Source organism: Crotalus tigris, unplaced genomic scaffold, assembly GCF_016545835.1.
Source record: "Crotalus tigris isolate CLP2741 ecotype Arizona unplaced genomic scaffold, ASM1654583v1 scf7180000018371.15429387391:27106975, whole genome shotgun sequence".
Lineage (NCBI taxonomy): Eukaryota > Metazoa > Chordata > Lepidosauria > Squamata > Viperidae > Crotalus > Crotalus tigris.
In genome coordinates this window covers 11,604,825-11,620,607 of record NW_024096970.1, presented here as the reverse complement: position 1 = coordinate 11,620,607, position 15,783 = coordinate 11,604,825, and the positions used below count along the sequence as shown (strand labels likewise).

The window sequence follows — 15,783 nt, the reverse complement described above, 5'->3', positions numbered from 1 at the left end:
CCGCCGCCGCCACCCAGCTGACTGACGCCAGGAAAGAGGATGACCTCATCCCTCTCCCCCATACATACAGACCACGCGCGCGCACACATACACACGGAATAGCCGTGGTGCCCAGAAAGGGGTGTGTGTGTAGAAGAGAAAGGGAGAAATCGAGAAGCGACGGTGCTTCGGAGGCGGGTACGGTGAAATCACACAAGCAATAGGGAGAGGAGATCTGTGGGGGCACAGAGGAACTGCTGTTCGGTTATTAGATTGCGGAGAGGTGTGGGGGGGGGGGACGGGAGGGAGCAAGGTCTGCCTTGGAAGGAAGGGAGAAAGTCCCCGATTTTGCTCATTCGCGGGTAGAGAAAAGGGTCCACTCGCGGTCAGGAAATGGCTGGTTTTTCAACAGATCTTCCAAGAAGGATTGATTGAGAGACTGACTGGAAAGAAAAAGACGAGGAGGATGAGCAGGGATCTTTGAGCGAAGGAGGCCAAAGGTACCTACAGGCACCTTCACACCAGAAGGCACAAGCACTTCCACTCCTGTCTGGAGAAGCGAGTTTCGTAGTCTTCCTGCTGCCGCTCCCCTTTTCTCTGCGCTCTTCCACTCTGAAATCGACCACAGAGGAGCGATGCTGATCAGGGGGCGTGTACTGAGGCCCCACTGAGAGCTCAGGGGGCGGGTGGGAAAGCTCAGACAAGGCTGGGCAGCTCCTGAGGTGAGCTGGCAACGCAGGGCTCTCTGGAAGTTGGCGCTCCCCAGCGGGCACCAAGGGACGCAAAGGATGATGATTCCAGAGAACAGGTGCAGAGAAGAGGAATAAACGAGGCCTCTAGAGTGAGAATCGCTGGTGGCTTCCTGCCTTTGCCGCGCGAGGGACAGAGGGGGCAGACGTTTGCCTTATTAGTACGGCCTGCTTTGTCACGTCAGGCGGGGCGGGAGGAGAGTCGTTAGCAGCAGGTGGTGTAAGGAAGGGGGAGAGGGAACAGAGAGGCATTTCACGTGGGGTGGGTGACACGACACTTCGTAGAGACAGTCCTGTATTCAGTTTAGGTGCCACGAGGCAGGGGGAAGAGAGGCCGGGACTGAGAAGCCTTTTTATGCTCTGCATCTTCTCTGCATTGGTGGGGATCAGATAGGTAAATATCAGAGGCTGGCATTGGCACTGGAATCAAGGTGGCTAGTGTGGTTTCAGAAGGCTAGTGTCACGGAGTTGGGTGGTACTTTATGGCTTAGTTGATAGTGGCTTTGACACACTAGATGCCCTTGTTGTCTGCCACAAAGCCATGTGGAATCTCGTTGATTGGGAATGGAACATTAGAATCAATGAAGTTCACTATGATCAACCAGATTTATTGTACAGCTGAAAGTAAGGCCATGGAAGATTAGCCCCCATCAGACGCATTGCATTTGACAGTTATGTAAGGCACAGTTGAAGAAGCTTATTTTTGATTGACACTTGTCTAAGTTCAAGAGATGAGTCCAGTGAAATAAAAGAGGAGCTTCTTCCCCACATTTGTGCTGGGATTTCATGGGGCATAGAGAAGCAGGAAATCTCCCTCAGTCTTAGGAAAATCATATAGGGCATATTGCACAGAGCATGCCAGCATAATTTGCTCTCTCTATGTAGCTGTTCTCTGCTTCTGTAGCAAGGCTAGTCAGGGGTACTGTCCTAACAGTTCACTGGAAAGCAAGTTGAAATGGTGGAATTCCTGGAAGGAGGAAAAAGGAGAGGATGAGGAGAAATCTGCCAATTGCTCCCTATAATATTTTCTGAATAGAAGGCAAGTCTTTATATACTGCTTTTTCTTGTGACTTGGTTGCAGGATCAAGATTATTAGAGAAATGAGTAGACCTGGACCTTTCTTGGCCACTTACAGAGATCAGATCTACCTGGTGTAGTGGTTGTATTGTCAAAAAACACTAGATAAAGTGCTTCAAGATCGTAATGTTTGGTGCTTTCTAGGGTGCAGTTTTGTACTACACCATTTCTGGGGTCCTGTTAATCCAGTAGCATAAAACAAGATGGCCAAGGAAGAAAGTTGGAGGGGTGACTGGAATCAGGAGGAGGCATGCTTGAAGAAGTAAAAAAAATGAATTGCCAATAGGACCTTGGTAAATCCCAGCTTCTATGACATCATCCCCATGTCTGCTACTGAAACATCATGCAATATACAAATAACAAGGCATATTCCAGTTGAACATAAGAAACATTACCTCCATATTAGATCAGAAAAAAAAGTTAGATGGCCTTGGTTATAGATGAGAGGAAATCTATGTCATATGAACATGTTCTTAAAGCACAGTTAGAAACTATGTTCAAGCTAAAATTAGAGGAATGTGTAGAAGACATAATCACTTGTGGAGATATGGCTTAACATAAATTTTAAATTCAAAGTTTAGTTTCCCAAAACACTTGAAAAGTTTTCAGAACGGGGTAGTTAATCTTTTCATATTTTATCACAACTATGCAGAAGCTGTATGAAGCAATAAATGTCTCAAGTACAACTGGTGTTAGTTGAATGTCATGGAAATTGACTGATAATTGTGCAACAGGATGTTTAATCTCCTCTCCATAAAGTTTCTTAAAATGGATCTCCAGCCTTTTTCAAAAATTTGGAGGCTATATTACACCAACAGTATTTTGCTGTGGACACATTCTTGTTCTAAGGTCCTCTTTGCCTATTCTTTTGTGTATGTATGAGTATACGGAGATAAATGAACATACATACTATAATTTAGTATTTCATTTCCTTTAAAATCTTCTTTTCATCTAATAATTTGATCTTGCCACAACATGGTAGATCTCAACATAAAACATTGAGGATGCTGTCTAAGGCTGCTGATTTTAGCTCTCATAAAAAAGGAAAAAAATCAAAAGATTCTTAATGATTTTGTTGGATTGCTTGTTGTTCTTTTAAGTGTAAGGGGAATGGAAATTTTTGGGGGGATGGTATGCTTCTAATACTAACTTGAATGATTTTGAATACCAAATATATGCTATAGTGCAATTTTTGACTGTCTGAACCTCTGCAAAATGCCTTCCCACAATTGATGCAAGAATAATAAACTACTGTGAATAGTTTTACTATATTAGAATTACTATAATCATACTTCTCATTCTCAATCCATAACATAGATACTGTTTCTCTGTTTAGTTTACAAATCATGTTTTTGTTAGTTAAGAAATAGAAACATTAATTTTCTAAAATAATGATAAAAAAAATTAAGAGAGGACCTACTGGATTTCCTTAATTCAGTAAATAATGTAGAAAGAAAGAAATTTTGTCAGTAATATATTTTCTTCCCACTTCAATCATACCATGGTATTTCTACAGTCAATGATTCTTGTAGTCAAAAATTAGGCATGTTTTGTATTGAATCTATTCTTATTTATGTTCTTTAAATTGAAAAAAAGACCAAAACTTTTTTAAAAGATCAAAAACATAACAGTTAGAATTATGAATTATTATACAATAATATTCAAAATTACTGTTTCCATAGAATCATTTCTATTCACATAAAGTAATGACTCCATGGTTTTAAACTTTCACATACTGATTACTGAGAACAAACAAAACCTTTTTATTAAATGAAGAATTGCAAATACAGTCCCAGTTATTGTATGGTTGCTAAATTTATCAATTAAGCTCATGAAAAGATACAGTTGTGTAGAAGATAGTCTTATTTAACATAATACAAACATAATTAGCATGCTTAGAAACTGTTTTAACAGTCCTTTATATGCTTTTAACAACTTCAAAGTCCATGTGAGACTTTGAGAAAAATATTTAATCTATGTTTTGACAGTGGGCAGAGAACAGAGGAAAAGGAAAGGGAAAAGAAAAAGGACAAAGGTTGTAAGCAAATAATATAACAACAACATTACAATATAATCCCACATGTGTCTATTCAAAATAAAATATACTGCACTTTAGAGACTCTTTGAAGACACCATAATAATATTTTAAGGGAGGATCTGGATAGTATAGTATAGTATAGTATAGTATAGTATAGTATAGTATAGTATAGGATAGGATAGGATAGGATAGGATAGGATAGGATAGGATAGGATAGGATAGGATAGGATAGGACAGGACAGGACAGGACAGGACAGGACAACAGAATTAGAAGGGGCTTTGGAGGTCTTCTAGTCCAACCCCGTTTAGGCAAGAAACCTTAGACAATTTCAGACAAATGATTATCTAATCTCTTCTTAAAAATTTCCAGTGTTGGAGCATTCACAATTCTGGAGGCAACATGTTCTACTGATTAATTATTTTACTGTAACTGTCAAGAAATTTCTTAGTTCTAGGTTGCTTCTCTCCTTGATTAGTTTCCATCCATAGCTTCTTGTCCTGACCTCAGGTACTTTGGAGAATAGCTTGACTCCCTCTTCTTTGTGGCAAACCATGAGATATTGGAATACTACTATCATGTCAATCCTAGTCCTTCTTTTCATTAAATTAAGCTGGCATAAGAAGACTTTTGAAACAATTTATATAACAGAATACTCCAGAATAGTATTATTGTATATTGTAGTTGTATTATTTTAGTTGTAAAATAAAATTATTAGTTAAAATGCAGCAAATTATGTCCAAAGATATGAGTCTATAGTCTTTTTCTACTATTATGATGTAAAAGTTAGAATATTGATTACAATTATATAAATCCTTCCAAGTTTTTGTATGTTATTACAGAATAGAGAACTGAAAGTTATATTAAAGATCATCTAGTCCAACCACTTCTTGAATGAGGATCCACTAGAGGTGTAGGTAAGAATGACTTTGTTCCATAGGTTGTAGGATAAAGAGAACAGGTAAACTGTTTCTTAAAGGGAAAAAAATCTTAATGAAAATTGAAGTTTTTCACACTTCTCCTACATATAGGACTAAAGGGAAACAATTTTTATCTGAATCATGACACAGAAAAACATTTTTTACAAATATAAAATATTTTATGTTTCTCCTAATACAAAAGCAGCTAGCTGATGTTAAACAAATTTCAATACAAAATTACAGAAGTAATGTAATACAACATAAGGGTCGGCAGCTACCAGAAGAACTTGAGGTTCCAAGAGGGCAGATCAGGAGATTCAAGCACAGGCTTCCAAGTCAAATAGAACTTTATTTGGCCACGTGAAGTTGCTGGGTGGAACACTGTCTGAAACACTGGCAGCTGCATTCAGAAGTGCCACACAGTGGTCAGTTAGGCACTTCTATTTATATACAGATAACAAAAAAATCACAAGGTGACATTTGTTGGCACACAGAATATTAACTAATCATCTTTCATTACTGTCCTACTCTTTCCCCCGTCTCTGGGTCTGTGTACGTGATCCTCCTGCCTTCACAAAATAGCATCCCTAATGCAAGCACAGTGTACAGAAGCAAAATGGTGGTCATTAGGCTAATAACAAAATACCCTTTTGAACAATCCCTAAACCAACATTTGGATTCTAGAATTCTACCATATAAATAGGAGAATTTCTATGAGATTCCTTGTTCGTTCCCACCCCACCTTTACTCCTCTGAAAATCCATTTGAAACAAACCCATTTAGATGCTGAATTGATTTAAGACATACACGTGTAGCAATCATTCCTATCTGTTTCAGTATCTCAATAATGATTGGCTTGTGTGTGTGTGTGTGTGTGTGTGTGTGTGTGTGTATGTGTACTTCTATCTAGTGCAGCATTTCTTGACAATTTTAAGATGGATGGACTTTAACTTTCAGAATTTCCCAACTAGCATGGCTGACTGAGGAATTCTGGGAGTTGAAGTCCATCTATCTTAAAATTACAAGGTTGAGAAACACTGGTCTAGTGTGTATGTTTTCTTATTCTTTTACTTTGGTAATAAACCTTTAGAGTTGCATGAAATATAGTTTATATGAGCTATAATTTCCATAATAATTTTGCAGTGTTGGTTTCATTCTACAAATTCATGAAATTATGCCAAAGAATCCCATTTCTCATTTCCACCCTTAAGATGCTTAAATTATGGGTATATTATTCCCTACTAAAGTACAAATTATGCATAATTCAGATCATTTAGTATAGTACCAAAGGTATGTAAACATTTGTCGAAGAATAACAGAACACTGTTCTCTGTGAAAGAGAAAAATTCTATTTCCTCATTTTCTTCTCTAATAAAATCACATTAAATGCTTAGTGAATATTGTTTTACTACATCAGCAGGTCAAGGCTGTTGTCTTATGTAAAGGGAATAGAAACTAGCTGAGAACCATTTCTGTATACCATGGTCTGAGTTATTTGTGGATAGATGTAAACATTTTAAAAAATCTGTCTCTATAGAAACTGGTTGAAGGCTAAACTTTAGAGTTTTCTGTTATAAGATTCACTTCTTTCGCATATTTGAGATATCTAAAATATATTTTGACACAATTGATTACTTAGAAATTTACAGGCAATTTTTTCATGTTTAATTGCTGTATTAAGGAACTTTTATTAATAGCAAAGCAAGAATAGGTCAGATTTTAGCCTTAAATTTTTCACAATGAAGACTCCACAAATGTCATTCAATAACATGTCTTAAATTTTGTGCATTAATATAACAAAAGATTTTTTTCATTCCAACATTGTTGAATTAATCTTGTTGACAGTAATTTGTTCATAAATATGCATAAACTATTTTATTTCATGAAAATTCTCTTTATTTTATAAAGTGATCGAATGGAAGATAAATACAAGAATTTCATAATTCAAGGCTGATCTTAATTATATGTCTAACATCAAAATGACTCCAAGATTGTCAAGATTGTGAAAATAATCAACATTTGCAAAAAAAAAAAAAAAAAATGAAGTTGAGACAATGGCTTCTAGTTTTATAAGTTTGCACAAGAAGTCATGAAAACTATTGGAATAAATATTTGATTTTTAAATTTTGTTTGTTTGTTTGTCAAACTTATTTGCTGCCCATCTCATGGTTCAGGTGTTTTTTTTTCTTTTTTGTGTTGTCTTTCAATATTGACCAATATCAGAGTTTCAAAATGTGCCCCTTCAGATGTATCTGAGCTATAGTAACAATGCTGGAAGTTGTGATTCAGCAATATCTGGATAGTCACATTTTGTATTCATGATTTAGATCTAGACCTTACCTAGAGTGCTTTCTTACATGCAGTATAACAAGATCACATAAGTTAGCATAGTGAGGTAGAGAAGACCATTGCTGACAGAAACACTGATCATATTGATACTTCAATAGTCAGCCTCTCATCATTTTAAATAAATATTGGATTTACTTTTCCATAGATTATTTGTTATGAGTTATAGCATGACTGATTCATACTATTTATTATGAGGTATGAGTTTTCATTTGCTGCATGAATCCCACAGCAAATAGGCACATTTATAGTACATTTAAAGCTGTCCAAACAATATGTAGTTCACTCAGAGAAAAAAATTAATGGATCTCACATAATCTGTAGCACTTGTTGCCAAAATTTATTAATTAGACTGATAAATTAATAAACTAAAACTCAGTCTGAATACTGTAATTTTGGAAAATCTGAATCACGGTTCAGAAATATATACGGTAACCAAGGATGCAGAATGATTTTCAACTAAATCACCATATGATAACATAACTGTTCTAGTTTGCAAATATACCCATGTTATGGAGACCAGTTTAAGTTGTAGATTGTAGTTTTCATATCATAAGCCATTTAGTGAGAAATTCCTCTCACAGTAGTTTTATTGATATAATCACATAATCATAAAACACTTGGATAAGGTTGAGATTATTGTCCTGTTCCTCAGAAAAAGCTCAATATATGGTAAAACTGCCACATGGATAATTTTTTAAATTAATTTTTAAAAATGTTGGTTTTAAGTAGAAATTAAGAAAATAATGAATTATAAAGCTTATATCTAAACTGACCTGCCTTCTATTGAAACTGACCCCAACTGCTCAATTTCCAGAAATCTTTTACTTTGGGTCAGCAAAATGAAACGGCTGTTGGAATTTCCCCTTCGTGTTGCAAATACTGTTTGAACTGCTTTCCTTAAAATCATTCAACAATATGTTATATATTCCTAGGACCTCATTTTGAATAGCACAAAATAGGATAAAAGGACCAAATAAACTGCTGAAAGATGTTACTCAGTATTATTGAGATAAACAAATTAAGACAATATTATTTATACTTGATATGCTAGAAATTGCATCATGGTAAGTTCATATTACAAACTATTAGTGAAAGACACACTAGAAGAAAAGTGTAAAGTGATTCTGTAAAATGAATACAGATATTGACTAAACTAATTTCTGAACTCTAGGGATAACAATTTACATTCATTTCAGTGTCTATCCTAGCAATGCAAGCAGAAATAGACTTTTTAGTAAAACTTAATTAAAATTATTTCCTCATTCAATTAGAAAATATTGTATTATTTTTTTAACATAGTACCATTATAAACCATGTATTCTTATATCCAAGAACATTATTGATTAGCATTTTGACAGAGTTTTTAATTTTCAAAGTGAAGATACATTAAAATAAAACATACATTTTTAAAGCTTTTTATTTTTTATTTTTATAATTTTTCCTTTGATTGGTTTATGATTATTTAGTTATTTGGATAGTGTATCTTGATAAAATGATTGTATAAAAGCTTCTAAGTTCCTTCTAACTATCATTATAAACTTAACATTTTCCCCAAAATATGCCATTTTCACAACAATAAGATTATTTATAGACATAAGAAAAAAATATTTATCCTTCCCTTCTTCCCTCTAATATGCACACAATATAAGTACTGTCACCATTGGAATGAAGATGAGAATACACAGTTCTATTCAGTGAGTCTTCCTAAGATTTGGCTTCAAAAGTGTTCTTTATAAGGTAAATATTTCATGTAGTTATCTATGACATCTTGCCACATAATTCTCCATAACCATTTTGAAGGCATTTTGCCTATTACAATAAGCTACCCGTGTATGATGTTACCAAGAAAGTATTTTCATTTATACAAAAATAAACTTCCAGTAAAAGATTTCATTATGTGCTTGCTCACGACTGATATTACTTGCCTTTTTTTTCCCTATATTAAAAAAAACCTGCCAATTTTAAATATTGTGAAAGTATCATGATACTAAGACATATAGAACAATGAATTTCTTTTATTGTATAATTGAATAAATGTGTTTAGACTGCCTAGAGTCATTCTCAATGGAATTATTAAAATGTGATAAATTGTTTTGATATTGTTTCATGATAATTATAGCTCTTTCATAATAAGGAAATACAAATAAATTGGATCAGCTTGAAGTGAAGGGGGAAGCACATTCAAACAGGTTCTCAGAAAATTATATGTAAAGCTGTACTACTGTGCATCCATCATTTTCATCTTCAGCCAGCCATCTGATAAAGAAAATATACATATTTTATTGAAAGGGAAAGTACATTTGATCAGAATTCCCCATCCTAATTCCATTGATCATGCCAACTGGGAACTATGGGAGTTGTAATCCAACATATCTAAAAGACACAGTTTGTAGACGTTCCTATAGACATGAAAATCTATGGGGATTTTGTGGGTTTCATTTCAATTGTATATGCTATTGACCACTTACTAATCCCTCTGTTCATAGCTTGAAGCTCAGACCTAATGATTCTCAATTTCTCTGGCATTTGTGATTTTCTTTCTTGGAAAAGGAAAAATATTTCCTGGTGTGTAATATTACCAATAGCAGTGGCACCTAGACTCATATACTGCCCCATAGTGCTTTTACAGCACTCTCTGTGTTGTTTACAGAGTCAGCATATTGCCCCCAACAATCTGGGTCCTCATTTTACTGATCTCAGAAGGATGGAAGTGTGAGTCAACCTTGAGCTGGTCAGGATCAAACTTCAGGCTGCGGGCAGAGTTACCCGGCAATACTGCATTCTAACCACTGTGCCACCAGCCATATTAGTTAGTTAATATTTCTGTTGAATGTTGTAACAATAAAAATTTAAACAAAGCAAAACATACCTGTTACAGCTAAAGCTGTAGAGTTCATTTGTAGACATATCTGTAATTTCTACCTTTTCAAGAAACCAGCCACTTGCTTTAAAAAAAAAATGAGAATAAATATCAGACTGGCCCAAAGCAGGCCACTTCCAAATGCCTGGATAAGGGCTGCAGCTGCTATTCATGCAAAGATAAAATTACCCAAATCATTTCAGAAACAGGATCATCTGGCTTAATTGAGCAAGGGGTAGTTACCACAAACTAATCTCTGTCAACAAGGCTGTCTAAACTCAATTTCTTAATGTCAGCCAAGTCAACTAAACAATGATAAGAGTTAATTATTTTTTACCTGCTACCCACCCAATGACAAAATATGAGAGGTGAACTAGGCAAGCTTATTGACTGTACAGTATCATTAAGCAGAATTATCCTGTGAGATAAATTCAGCTGAGTGACAAGGGCCGGCAGGAAGTCAGCCAGCAGGAAGTCATAATTCATGGTTATGTGGGGTCCTCGCTTAACAACATGCACTGTCCTTGCTTAATGACAGTAATTGGGACTGTTGGAACTGCCATTGCTAAATGCAATGGACACATTTTGTTAAATAGTATTTTTTTTATTAAAGATTTCAAATACAAAAATAAAATAATAATGCAAACCAAGGACAAGCCCAGGGTTGCCCTGTGGTAAGATAGACAGCTAATAAATTTTACAAATAAATAAATAATATAAAAGGTAAAAAAGAAGAATAAAAAATGCAGAGAAAAATAAAAAAACAAGGAAGTTATATAAAGAAATAACTCCTCCCCCCTCCAGACAAGTATAATCAGCTTCTGTAATAACCCTTTCTTTAGTATTTTAATAAAAAAGTCCTATATTTCATTTCTTATCAATAAACAAATTGCAATATCTCATCATTCAGTCTAAATCAACAAAAGTCCATTAAGACCTATCAGAAATAATAACATATATTTTAACCTTAATCAAATAAATTAATTTTGCATTCCAACTTATCATTTTCTGTAAAAAAAAAATCTCTCCCATATTATCTTTTATTTATAAATACAGTCTCATTCATTGGTAGAAACAATGGCAGACTGAAGATGGGTTCACAACATATGGCTGCAGTAGAAAGAGTAGCTGGTGAATGGATTGGCTCTTCAGAACTCCCTCTGGATCAAGGATAGGACTGGGATAATCCACACATTTTCTCCACACAGAGGCTTTTCACAAAGAGTTTGTAAAATAGCAATCTTTGGTGGGTTTTATTGCTGTGGGAACCAGAGGGAAAATCATCTTGGCTAAGCCAGTTCAATGCCTTCAGTTGGACACTGAGTGCTCCTATTTTTTCTCTTAACCATCTTAGGAAATTGCTTGTTACTGATTTTTTGGATGTTAAGAATTTTTAGAAGGACTTTCACTACAGTGGGAGAATAGATTGACTAGAGGAAACCAGAGCGAATTAAAGATTACAAGTAAAAGAGAAGAAACTCATTAAAACAGCAGAGCAATATTGACTATGGAAGAAATCAATGACATTCATTCATTCATTCATTCATTCATTCATTCATTCATTCATTCAATTTTTGTAGCCACTCAACCAAATGACTCTGGATCAATATATCCAGAAATTAGTCTTAAGATTGTTTACACCTATAAGGATAGATTTTATAGATGTTATAGAGGCTACAGAAGAGGAACAGATATTACTAGACAAAATAGACTAAGGTTGATCTGCAAATGGATCTAAAAATATCAGAGTATAAGACTCATATGGAAAAAGACTCCACAATGAATTTACAACAAAACTGGATGATGTCTTCATAATTAAAGATGACATACAAATAATAAATCAGAAGAATGACTTGGAAAACTTTTTTATCTTGGATATACAAAAAAGACATGTTAAACTAGTGAAGGAGTTCCTGAGAGAAGACAAAAAGAAAATGATAAGAAATCAGCTTGTGGGACATTATTTGAAGGGATTAAAGATCAAGCTTTCTAAAAGTAAACAGAAAAAGCAAAGTGGATTTATTCGATAAATGATAAAATATAGAGTGGATTTATTTGATATATGTGGTGTGGTTTCTCATCATATTTTTTTTACTTATACCCAGTCCCCAAAAAGCATCATTAAGTGAGAATTATCTGTATAGATGTTTTAGCACATATGAAACACAATTTAGTCAAGTAATGCAAATATACTCACCAAACCCTTTCCCATCATGCCCAATTTCAATCTTCTGCAGCCTTCCAATTATCTTTGTCTTAATTTTGAATGTATCAGACTTTAAAATGAAAAATAGAATTAGCTTTTCAATTATGATAGGTCAAACTTTAGAAAATGCTATGTTTACTTGGTGTGAATGCTTCCCTAAATATAGTTCAGTTTCATCCTTTGCAGCAAAATACATGCCACGGTAATTGCATATGCAGCTCCATGTGCCTCTGCCAAGAACAAGCAACTGAAACCAGAAGTGCCAAGTAGCCTGGCAATTTTCCAAATTATAAGTCTGCCAGTCCCTTGATTTTTCTTTTGATCAAGGACTAGTCTGAATTAAACCAGGGTCAAGGAGATATACGATCTTTTATCAACACTGAAGATTACAGCTAGGTCAATAATTTTTATCTCTGTCTGAATTCTTTCTACCACATTGTTCTGACAAGAAGGAAAACCAGCCTAAAAAGGAGCTTTTTGGACCTAATCCAAAAAGATACTATAAGAGCATTCTGGTATTTTTTTCAAACGCATTTCAAAATTCCAAGTAAATATCTATGGACAATTAAACAAAGGTTTGAATTAAAAACCTGAAAGGGAAAAATAATCTAGCATTCTGCCTTCCATCAAAGTAAACCATGTATAAAAATAAAAGAAAAACAAGAATATTTTGCTAGTATCTATGGACCTTCATAAAAATGGTTGGTTGAAGAATTTAATTCTGTTGGATATTGAAAAAAAATTGCAAACAGATTTGCTTTTTGTCACAATAACAGATATATTCAGCTTCATTAGTCAGATGAATAAATAGCAACTAGAGCAGTGCAGTGATCTGCTTTGAAAAGGAAAATGTTATTTTCACTTTGTGTAGATGGCCACAGTATGTGCAAGCACTCACAAATACGTACATAGCACTTCTTGGGAACATCTTAAATCAAAAGTATCTTCCTGGGTTCGTAAGCAAACCAAGGAATACACCATATAAATGCTCAATAACTCCTGTCACATTTTGCTCTTCAAATTCAGATCTATCTTCAACTTTCTTAATTATTCTGCTTAATATGTAGCAAAATCCTCAGGTATCACAGTCTCCACCATCTCTTTGTTCTTCTAAACTCTGAATCACCTTAAACTGCAAGACAGGCAGCATGCAAATTTAATAAATAAATAATAAACAAATTGTTCTAGAATGGGTATCATTATCTGAATCATCAAAGGAACTTGCCTAAAATGTGTCCATGTGTATAAATGATATAGATAATATACTATAGGTGGTTTGAGAAATACCAGATCTTGATTAATGATCATCTTGATTGAAATTCTATGCTGCAATTCTTTCCATTTTTTTTAAAACATAAAGGAAGAACATCCCAATTTCTTTATTTCATGTATTACAATTATTTGTATGACATGTACTTGAGCCTACCTTTGACTATTCAAAAATGTGGGTGGAATATCAGCAAAAAGAATAAGAAAATGTACGCTAGTACAATTCTTATTAATGTTAGAAAATAGGTTTTAAAAATAATGAACTTCCAGCTAGTTTAAAAAACACACCTTGTGTTTTCCATTTTTATATGTATCTTTTTAATGATACATAAACCTTCCTTTGAAGACATAAAGAGAAGCTATTTTACTCTAATTAAGATAAAATCTTTTGAATTAGCCTAGTAATTTGGTTTAATTTTTTTTTTATTTCCAGTGTTTTTGGCAATGCTGGCATTTTTTTTTCAAGGGGAACAACAGTTTGAATTCTACAAAATTGGTTCTTTCATGTTAAGTTAATTCTCTAAAGAAAAAAATGAATTTGTTCAGTATTAGAGAGATAAAGGAAGGTTAAGTAGCTTCTGGAATCTTTTTCTCTAGCAGAATGAAATATTACACCTATTATGTGACAGGACACCTGTTTACAATAAGTGTACATTTAACAGTCAATGGTAATTAATTCCACCAAAAAAAAAAGTTGCCATATTCATTTTTGTCTCATTGACTACATTTGCAGAATACATCAAGTTGTACTGTGATTAAGTCCAGTTTAATATCAAAACCCAAAGCACTCAACACCAAGATAAACTCCCACTGAGAACAGCTTTAAATACAATAGGGAAACAATGGTTTAATATAGTCTATTCACTTAATTCAGCATTTTGTATGTTATTTAAGACTCAGATGAAAAGAGTTACTTCCCCTTCTGCTATCCATTGGAAGAAACTGAAGAATGAACTGCTTCCTAAAATGGGGCTCCTCCAGTTCTTTTATCTCTTCCGCTTCCCTATTTTAATCTTCACATCAAGCTCACAAAGAATAAATAAGAATTCTAAAGACACTGTGTTGGACGAGGTTCATCCCAAGGAGACTTATCCCTCCTCTATCTGTATAGCTCTAAATCTGGTTGTGCCATCAGTTTTTAAGGAAGCATTGGCCAGAAGAATATCAGCAAAAGGAATATATAGTTTGTCATGTTATCTGTCATAAGATCAATGAATGAGATAGTAAATTGGTTTAGCATAATGCACAATGCTCTGTGCATGTGAATATCATATATATATATTGCCAATTTAAAATAAATATGTTCACATAGGCAATATTACTTACCTTTCCTCTTTCAAAGGGATCTCGATGATCAAGAGAGGTTTTGAGCTGAATTAAATTAGATGTATCCATGTCTCCAAACAAAATGATATGAACATTGGCATCAGTTCCTGCCCCTCTTTTATCACCAGTGTACACTTTAATAATATGTTCTGTCAGATTTTCTGGTCCATTATCTTCTTTATTAACCAAAGAGAGGGGGATTTCTCTCCTTATTTCAGATTTATCAGTGTCCAGATGGAATGTTCTAAAAATAATTTTTAAAAGACAAGCCATATACAGAATTTGATATGAAATTTAATAAAGAAAAACAAATGTTTTTTTTAAAATACTCCTTTTCTTGAGATCCAGTAATGCATTTTTCTTAACTCTGGTAACTTTAAGATGTGCAGATTTCAACCCCAAGAATTCTCTACTCAGTACGCTGACTTGAGAGTTGTGGGTAATGAAATCCAAGTTGTTACCATTGAGAAATACTAGTTAAAAAACTTGGAGATCATGAGTTTTAGTACTAACTTAGATGCAAAACCAGCCGATGACTGTGGTCCAGTTAGTCCCTTTCAGCTTTGGGATGAAGTTCTGAAAATGCTGCCAAGAAAACTGCAGGAATTAAAATTGACTTGAAGGCACAAATTTAAGAAATGCCCATAACATAAAGAAGAGTATAATTAATGTTAATATGATGTACTTTGGTAACATGAAGTTCACGATTTTCCAACTGTCACAGGTGTGAGTTTTGACAGGGTCTCCTGGCTGCAAACTATCATTGCCACAGCTGTTAAGGATAGAACCAATTCTCTAACAGCCAACAGTGGGCAGCAGAAGGGAGGGGTTAGATAGCAGCTGGAAGAAGGATAGTTTGTTTTATTTATGCTGGTGAAACTTTTCAAAAATCTCCCTGGCGGGTAAGCTTATCCTGCATGATAAGAATCTTTTTATAAGATTCAAATTACTCTGTGTGATTTTTATATGTGCCTCCTATAAAAAACTATTTTTTCCCTTCAGTTGGATTTAC

The 15,783-nt window shown here is 34.4% G+C and overlaps 1 protein-coding gene across 2 annotated transcripts in view; it reads right to left on the bottom strand.

Moving 5' to 3' along the window:
* Positions 1 to 4,918: 4,918 nt before the first annotated feature.
* Positions 4,919 to 15,783, bottom strand: part of RP1 (RP1 axonemal microtubule associated) — a 186,342-nt gene continuing 175,477 nt past the window's right edge. For both annotated transcript variants that reach the window (XM_039351366.1, XM_039351365.1), the window contains exons 56-59: positions 14,772 to 15,015; positions 12,168 to 12,246; positions 9,980 to 10,055; positions 4,919 to 9,366 (exon numbers count right to left, since the gene is read on the bottom strand). In XM_039351366.1, the coding sequence (XP_039207300.1) occupies positions 9,312 to 9,366; positions 9,980 to 10,055; positions 12,168 to 12,246; positions 14,772 to 15,015 (454 nt within the window). In that variant the 3' untranslated portion in view covers positions 4,919 to 9,311. The remainder of the gene's footprint in view (positions 9,367 to 9,979; positions 10,056 to 12,167; positions 12,247 to 14,771; positions 15,016 to 15,783) is intronic.